Raw genomic sequence first — 8,218 nt, forward strand, 5'->3', positions numbered from 1 at the left:
TATTCTGGTAAGATTAAGTATCTAAAGGTTAAAAAATCGTATGTTAATTACCTTTATTATGTTGACCGGATAATCGATCTGTTATACGAACCATCAATTGCGAGCAAAAAACCTTATCACATCTCGTATGACAAAAGATGATTTGACCGGAATCGAAACGATTGTAGACCTTTCCACAGATGGAATTGAAGTATAACATGGTCAATAATTGAGAAGTCGGAATATGAAGGCCGGAACTTTAGTGGAAGAGTAGCGGCGGATTAGGTTTGGTATGTTCGTATAGAGAGAGAGAGAAAAATTACTGCTTGAATGGTTTGTGGGTTCTGGAAAATGGACCGGATTTTTTTTTTTTTTGGTTTTGTGGTTCACTTGACACATGGCAGCATAATAGAGAGTGTTAGGAATGGAAATGTGGTGACATGGAACCATATGTGGACAGCCTAGTAGAAAGACATGTGAAACATTGTATTGATTTAATAGATTAGTAAGATATTATATTTCTCTAAAAAAATATGGTAAACACGCTTAATTTTGTGTGTAACCTACCAACACCAGAAACCAAAAAAACTATGAGATTTCAAATGTCGTGATCGACTAGTTAAAATAGAGGCCCTTATCACTAATACAATGATAAAAATTAGCCAATGTATATGAAAAAATCACTTATGAATTTTTAGTATATACTAACATAACTCTAGGTGAAAAATAAAAGTTCGCATTATGTACACGAGTCCAAGTTTGATCACCATCACTTTTTACAAATTATGAGATATACCATAAGATGTGAATACACGAAATAGTATATAAAAATATTGAACTTTGTAAACAATTGGGCTTCATTACATGGGGCATTGGGCCTATTATGAAGTCAGATGGGGGGCCTAATTTGACTTTTATAAGAAATTGACCATTTTTACGCTTAATTGCTTAACCTAAATAAGAAATAAATAAATAACACAACAACTAACAATGCAAGGTTTCGAACCCCTTAACTTTCGCATGATATCCTTCCGGTTATTATCGGGCCTTGAAAAATTTTCGACTCTAAACGGCCAATGAACCCCGGCACACCTCTCCCAACGGCCCAACTTACATGTTTGAGATCAAAACGTGATCAAGCTTAAGACAGGAATAACATCAACATGCTAGCACGTAGATTTATAGTGGTTCGGCCACATGTTAAAAATACACATATGTCCACTCCTTGGTGTTCACCAAGAGTTTATATAAACCAGTAACATCTCATTTAAAGGTATCGATCACTTTTGACTTTTGAGCGTCTCTCTACAAAAAGGTAGTGATTGTTACTTTTAACTTTTCACTGAGATTATAATAATCACTCTTACGAGTTTCTTCCTTTTTTATAGGGTTCACATATCTATAATCTAAGTGGTTGGAGAAAGATATTACGATAGATGCACCAGACATTCTTTCTCATGCACTTTAATCTTGAATCTTGAGGTTTATAATGGATCAATATAACACTAAGAGCATCCACAATGGGTATCAAACCCAATGTCTAGATGATGTTGATTATGGCAGATAAGAGGGGCACCAACTTTTCTTGTTGTGGGCTGAAAGTTTGTTTCAGAAGTCTGTGTCTGCAAACTTCATCCATACAACATAGGTGGCAAAAGGTGGACTCTACTCTCACAACCACACACGTGTATTATTTTAATGAGTTTGTAGAGGTTTTTTTTTTATTGTAAAATAAGGTGAGCTTTTAAAAAAAGTTTGAAATATGATGTAATACTAATGTGACGGTTTGTAAATGTTTATTGTTATAAATGTTTTAAATAATATAAAAAGTGTTATCAAGAGGTTGGTGAAATTTTGGAGAAAGATATGTTCTTGACATGCTTAAATACCCCAAGAGCAACGAGTGTGAAAAGGTGAAAAAAAGGGATGACTATTTGGAAAGAATGAAGGACCATTTTCTTTTGAATGGCTAATTTTACTAAAATAGTGACAAACCTAGCAAGAGGTTGGATTAGTTGAACAAAACGTACATCACCCGATTACAATTTCTAAGGAAAAATTACACTATGTTTCCGAATCGAGTCCAGCCCATTTCTCCCTATTTTTGACCATAGGAATGTACCCTTTTGATCTCCTATTTGATTCGGTTAATTGAGACCCGTGTATTGTTGAAAATGGTCTCATTTCTTGCCTTCTATAAAATCCAACACGCCGTTAGTATCACAACTTGAATCGTCTTTTTTTTCCTTTTCTTTTTTCTTTTTTTTTTTCCTGAAAGGGGGTTTGAAACCTTAATGTTTTTATGCAAATTACGAACAAATATTGAAATGAAATAGTTTGCTTTATCGGGTTTAAAAGAAATATAGGTGTTATAGATCAAAGTTACAAAGATTAAAAAAATAATAATAAATAAAAATAAAAATACTTTATACGTCACACATCTTTGCCTACACAACGGTTAGATCTTTTTCCTCTTATTTGTGCAATCCAACTTAATTTTCCTAAAATGATATAAAAATTAATCCTATTGGGGTGGATATCATTCACCATTTTATAAAAAATACAATATCTTTTACTAATTTTTCTATTGTTTTAAATTATATTTTAGTTTATAATATATATTCATGAGAGATTATATCTTATACTATATTCATATCGTCATGATCATTAGTTTGAGCAACGATTGCTCATTTATCTTTAGCTTCATATGGGCACAATTTCGTTCGCTATGAAGCTCTCACATAATAGAAGGTCAGTCCAGTAAACAATATTTATATAAATAAAATATAGTTATTTACGTTCAAATTCAATGAAAAAAAACATGTATTTTTCATCTGGTGAGTACAAAACCCTCATTTTTTTTCACTATCTTACAGCAAAATGTTGACCTTTTGCTTGTGGTGAAGAATGATTTTTGTAATGAGAGATTTTTATGAATACATAGGTCATTTTTCACTTAGATGATTTGATTTTGTAATAGATTCGCATATGCCAACAAATGCTAAATTTTGTTTGGTAGAACGTTAATTTTCATTGTTAAAATCATTTGGAAAACATTAAAATCTTGTTCAACTTCTATCTATAAACGTGGACACTAATCCTAACAACGTTTTAGAAACCATTATATAGTTTACCCGACTTCACGAGTCATGACATATCCTCATATCAAAGTAATTTTCAAGTTCTAGTAAAAACCAAACACCCATTAAATCTACTTAAAACAATAAGTGGTTAAGAACATAAAACTATATTTGACATTGAACAACATCTGCGTTATAAACTAGGTACGTTTGCATTCCATTGGATCTAATCTAGTCAACATCGCGTCATTTCTTAAGAAAAGATAGTCAGTTAATGAAGGACTCTTTTCTCTTCCATCTTCACATACTATCTAATAGTTATGCATTACCACTTTAGTCATCACTATATACAAGCGGTAGTTTACTACTATGTGGGGTTATTAATGAGACCTACGCTCATAAAATGTTTTGCCTAAGGATATTTTCGGCTGCAAGCGAAAGGGCGCACAACCTTTGGTTATCTACGTTTTCTTTGTATATGTTTAGGTGAAAGTAGGTTTGTTTCGCATTTAGGTTCGGCTTAATATGTTAAGCAAAGTATGAAGTAAAGAAAGAAGGTTTCGCCCATGGAGCGAAAGAATGTTGTCTTGGCGAAACCATGTTTATCATCAAAGGCGGCTGGCGTGATGAACTCAACTACATGTATCAAGGGACCTAGAGATTTATTGTGTGTGATTTTGTAGTCGTCTTTCCCGACATGAGCTCTTCTAGGGTTTGATAGGTACTTAACTATTTGTATGTGCGTGTGGAGTTTTATCATTTGTAATCATTCGGTTATAAAATCATACAATGATACCATACATCCATCTTTTATTCTTATTGTTTGTTTGCATACCGACTACAAATCACCCGTCTATCGATTTCATTCAAGAGTGATATTAAGTACTGTGTTTATTGATTCCGATCTAATTAGGAGCTCCAATAGCAAATGGGACTACACATACAATTTGTTATGGGTCCCTTTTGTGTGGTTGTTGCCTTGATTCCATTAGCCACTTTTTATGTTATATTAATTGGTTCATATATTATACATATAAAAAAAATATTATAAAGTTAAAATATTAGTGGAAGCAACCTTCTTATCACCTGAAATATAGATAAAGTTTGTCTTTTTTTACTCTTCCTAAATTTGACCAATAACTTTACTTTTAGTAAGATCTTCCTAAAATATTGGTTTATTTATACCGTCGGCTTGAGTAACACAAACATTGATGAGAAACCAATGCCCCGAAAAACCTAAGGGCCCCTCCGCGCACTAAAGCATGAATGAGAAGAACCTAGTCTCCTTATGATTACGAAGTAAAGCAAGGGAAGAGGTGCAAGGTTTGTCAACTACAACGCAACTTCATACATGCTTCAGCCGATATTAAGACTTGGGAAGGGAAGATACGTACTATTGACTTCTTACCAAACCTATACTATATATTCCAATCCCCAATGATGGTGGGACCAACCAAGATGTATGTCATGATTGTCATCCAACCCAACCTCACTCTCTTTCTTCCCGACCTATTTGACTCTCTGTCGCACGACTACATGGAAAGAGATCTGAAAGTGTAGCTTGTATGGTGAACGTAGCCGGACATCCGTGCTAAGAAGAAGAGACTGCAGCCCCAAAGTGTAGCATCAGTTCCAGACAAGTGACAACTACTCAAGTTCAAGTAAAAGCTTCTGTTCTAAGAAAAAAGAATCGAAAACATCAGACTTGATCATCATGTACCCATTTCAACATATTATATACCTATTCTACTCCGTTTCACTAAAAAAAATCATTGTAACTAGCAAGTAACATAGTTTCAAACTTCAAAGTTGTAAGAACGAATTTAAAAATAAGACTAGGAAGTAAAAAGGACCCAAAGAACATAGATGTTGACGACACAAGTCCAAAACCAAAACACAAAGACACCAGTCTCATTTGACCCACAAACCAAACTCTTGATACACTTCCCTATATAGATCAACCCTTTACTCACGCTTCACTCTCATTCGTTTCAGCCCATTTTCTTACGCTCACTACAACACAACACAACACAACACAGCTTTAACTTCCTTCAGATCTGGGTATGCAAAACCGAAACCCTAGAAGTAAGTGGGTATTCAATATCTTACATGAAATCGAAGACCCAATTGAGTTGAAGTGAAAAAGATTCAAACTTTAATAAAAAATGATCCACTTACTGTTCTTTCTTGTATTTGCTGAGGCCTTTGTTGCGTTTCTGTTAATGGTGAAAATTGGGCCGCTTAGAGAGCTGGTGATGAACGGTTTGGATCAAGTGAAGATGAGAAAAGGCACTGTTTTGACAATTGCTGGGACAATGTCGGTGATCTTGTTTTCGAATTGGGTTAGTATTGTCAAGATTCAAAACAAGGGTGCTAAGATTGGTACTATGACTCCCATGGATCAAGTTCTTTGGAGAACTCATTTGCTTGAGGCTTCTCTCATGGGTACATTTTTGGTTCTTTATGTTTTTCTTAATGATTAGGGGTTTTTGGTAAACAAGGAAAATGAGTTTTTAATTAATTATTTTTTTGACTTAAGTCAATTGGTTATCTAGTTATTTAATCCTGGTTTTTTGTAGTTGTTATGATAGATAAGCATCCAAACACTCCCTTTGTTGACTGTGTTGCTTAATAGAAGTAATAGTTATATATAAATGTTTGCTTGTTTGTTTTGTTATAGTTGTCACATTCTTATGGTTGATCAAGTTATTGCTTTTGATTAGGGGCAGGGGTGATCAGGCTAACCAAACAGCCATGCCATAGTTGTAAAACCGGGATAATAAAACTGAAACCGAATCTATTGTGAAAATGATGGTTTTTTTATAACCGAATTTTGTATTTCAGCTAATCAGTTATGATTATATGTTTACAAATAACTAAACTGAACCATCATAATAATTAACCTTATGTTTTTTTATATTCTTTGTAAGTATATAATAGTCAAAAGAAGTTTTATTACACTTTATTTATTTAATAATAATAATAATAATATTTGACACGTTTCCTTGTTTATAAATGAACAACTTGTTGCTTTTCTGATTGATAATATGTCGATTATAAATGGGATTGAATTGGCTCTCACTAGAACTTAAGGTTGACTGATTTAACCGAGCTGCCTTTCCCTACAAAGAATATCTAAAAAAACTCTGTTTTTAACATTAACCAATTGATCATGAAAATCTTAAAACCAAACATTAGTTCTAGATTTGGTTCTGGCCCATAACGCAATGGGTGTGGTTTTAGTGGGTATCTTGTTAAATAAGAGTAGGTAGACAGACCTACAAAAACAGACAATTGAGGAAAATGATACATGTGAATAATACGTGAACTTCATCGGTTTTGTGTGTTCTGGATATTGTTCTTTTAGTTTTCAAGAAGCGAGTTTGGTCTTGGGACATTTTCACCGAAGATGTGATTAACCTTGAAGATGCTTATTTTAGTAATTTGCATTCAATTGTTTGTTTCTAATACGAGATTTATTAAATCTGAAATTTTTGTTTAACCTTCATTCATGTGATCATGGCACTTGATACATTTTGCTATCGGCCTGAAAATTATTCATAGGTACCAAATTAGGAATAAAACAATGGAAGTGCCCTTAAGCATTGATGTAATGCTGACTATCTCAATAGGTTCTACTGACATATCTACAAAATAACAATAAAAATGTGAGAAATTTAAGGTGTGTTCAATAGATATGTATAATAGGTAGTTAGATTAGTCTGAACTCTGAAGTTTTGGAGGTCAAACAAGCTATTTTTCAACTTGAAAATATACCTAGATTTTGACAGTTTTTTTTATCAAAAAATCAATTGCTAATACAAATGATAAGTTTTAAGGCTACCGACTATATGTTACATGTGAATTATTTCCATAGTCAAACTGGTATTCTATTACTTTGCAGGGTTCTCACTGTATCTTGGCTTCTTAATCGATCGAATGCACCATCATCTTCAAAAGCTAATTAATTTGCGAAAAAATGGCGGTTCATCTAAAAAAGAAGTTGAAAAGCTGGAAGCAGAGAAGCTGCAGTTAAAAGAAAATGAAGATAAATCAAAAGAAGAAATCAAGAAACTGCAGAAAGAGATATCCGGTTTAACAGAAACCATAAATAAGTTAAAACTCGAGTCCCAAGAAAAGGATAAAAAGATTGAAACTGCAGAAGCTCATGTTACCTCATTACAGAAACAGTCTGCAGACTTGCTTCTTGAATATGATCGCCTTCTTGATGACAATCAAAATCTTCAAGCCCAAACAAAAACCCGACATTTTTGAGGTTAGATTGTTATGATGTTATTTTAACCTTATTTTCCTAGAATTTGGGTCTCACAGGGGGTTATAAGCAGTGGGATGACATGGTTTGTTTGACTTTTAGATATGATCTCATGTACCTTATTGTGATACCTGGGTTCCAATTTTCTTGTCGGTTTTTGGAAATTATGATCTTGTATACAGACGCGATTGAGTCATTTTGTATTGTTTAAATTTGAGTTTCTTTCTTTCATGTTTTTTTGTTTTTTGGACATTGTTTTAAATAGTCTGCAACTAGAAAAGAAACACACAAAACGCGCTCCCTCATGTCAAAATTTATAATGTCTGATCATATGAAGCTCTCGCTTTGTGTCTCGTCCCTTGGCTTTAGGGGCATAAATGCCTCAGAGCGTCTAGCATTGTTTTTAAATCGAGTTATCGGTAAAGAAAGGTGTTTTGATTTCATAACTTGAACTATTAGATGTGACAAAACAGGCTGGCTAACATGATAACATTGGCTTAGATATTCGCCGGGCCTATAATGATTTTTTCCATTTAAAACTTTGTAAATAATTAACATGTAAGATATAATCAGTATACACGTTAGAGATTATTTATCCGCTTATAACCTATAAAAGACCAGTTTCATTTTTGTATCATTCTTGTTTGACATGTGACATACAAATACACAATCCCAATTGACCAGTTTTCATTCAAACGATTGACGCTTCAATGCCCATCAAAATTACATCATTTTCCCTTCTAACGGTTTTAATTCCAATGCCAGTATGATATTCTTTCTTGAACCTTAGATAAAAAAAAATGCACATTCGGCGGGTCACATTAAATTTCGTATGAGATGCATAAACGTGAACCAGTATAAGAGCCTCTTGCCCTTTTGGATATTC

General features: G+C 33.5%; 1 protein-coding gene across 1 annotated transcript; it reads left to right on the plus strand.

The window, feature by feature from the left end:
* The first annotated feature begins 5,138 nt into the window (after positions 1-5,138).
* LOC143546530 (uncharacterized) lies at positions 5,139-7,546 on the plus strand. The gene is made up of 2 exons (XM_077038185.1): positions 5,139-5,504; positions 6,964-7,546. The coding sequence occupies exons 1-2, from the start codon at positions 5,225-5,227 to the stop codon at positions 7,332-7,334; spliced, it is 651 nt and encodes a 216-aa protein (XP_076894300.1). The 5' UTR covers positions 5,139-5,224; the 3' UTR covers positions 7,335-7,546.
* The last annotated feature ends 672 nt before the right edge of the window (positions 7,547-8,218 follow it).

The sequence above is a fragment of the Bidens hawaiensis genome, unplaced genomic scaffold (assembly GCF_021521415.1).
Source record: "Bidens hawaiensis isolate Kalapana, Puna unplaced genomic scaffold, B.hawaiensis_p1.1 tig00014401_1, whole genome shotgun sequence".
Taxonomy (NCBI): Eukaryota; Viridiplantae; Streptophyta; class Magnoliopsida; order Asterales; family Asteraceae; genus Bidens; species Bidens hawaiensis.

What these genes read in the sequence shown, in the direction of transcription:
- LOC143546530 (XM_077038185.1), top strand. Translation starts at nt 5,225, where the DNA reads ATGATCCACTTACTGTTCTTTCTTGTATTTGCTGAGGCCTTTGTTGCG. An exon ending in GCTTGAGGCTTCTCTCATGG is followed by an intron (nt 5,505 to 6,963) that starts GTACATTTTTGG and finishes ATTACTTTGCAG; the next exon opens with GGTTCTCACTGTATCTTGGC.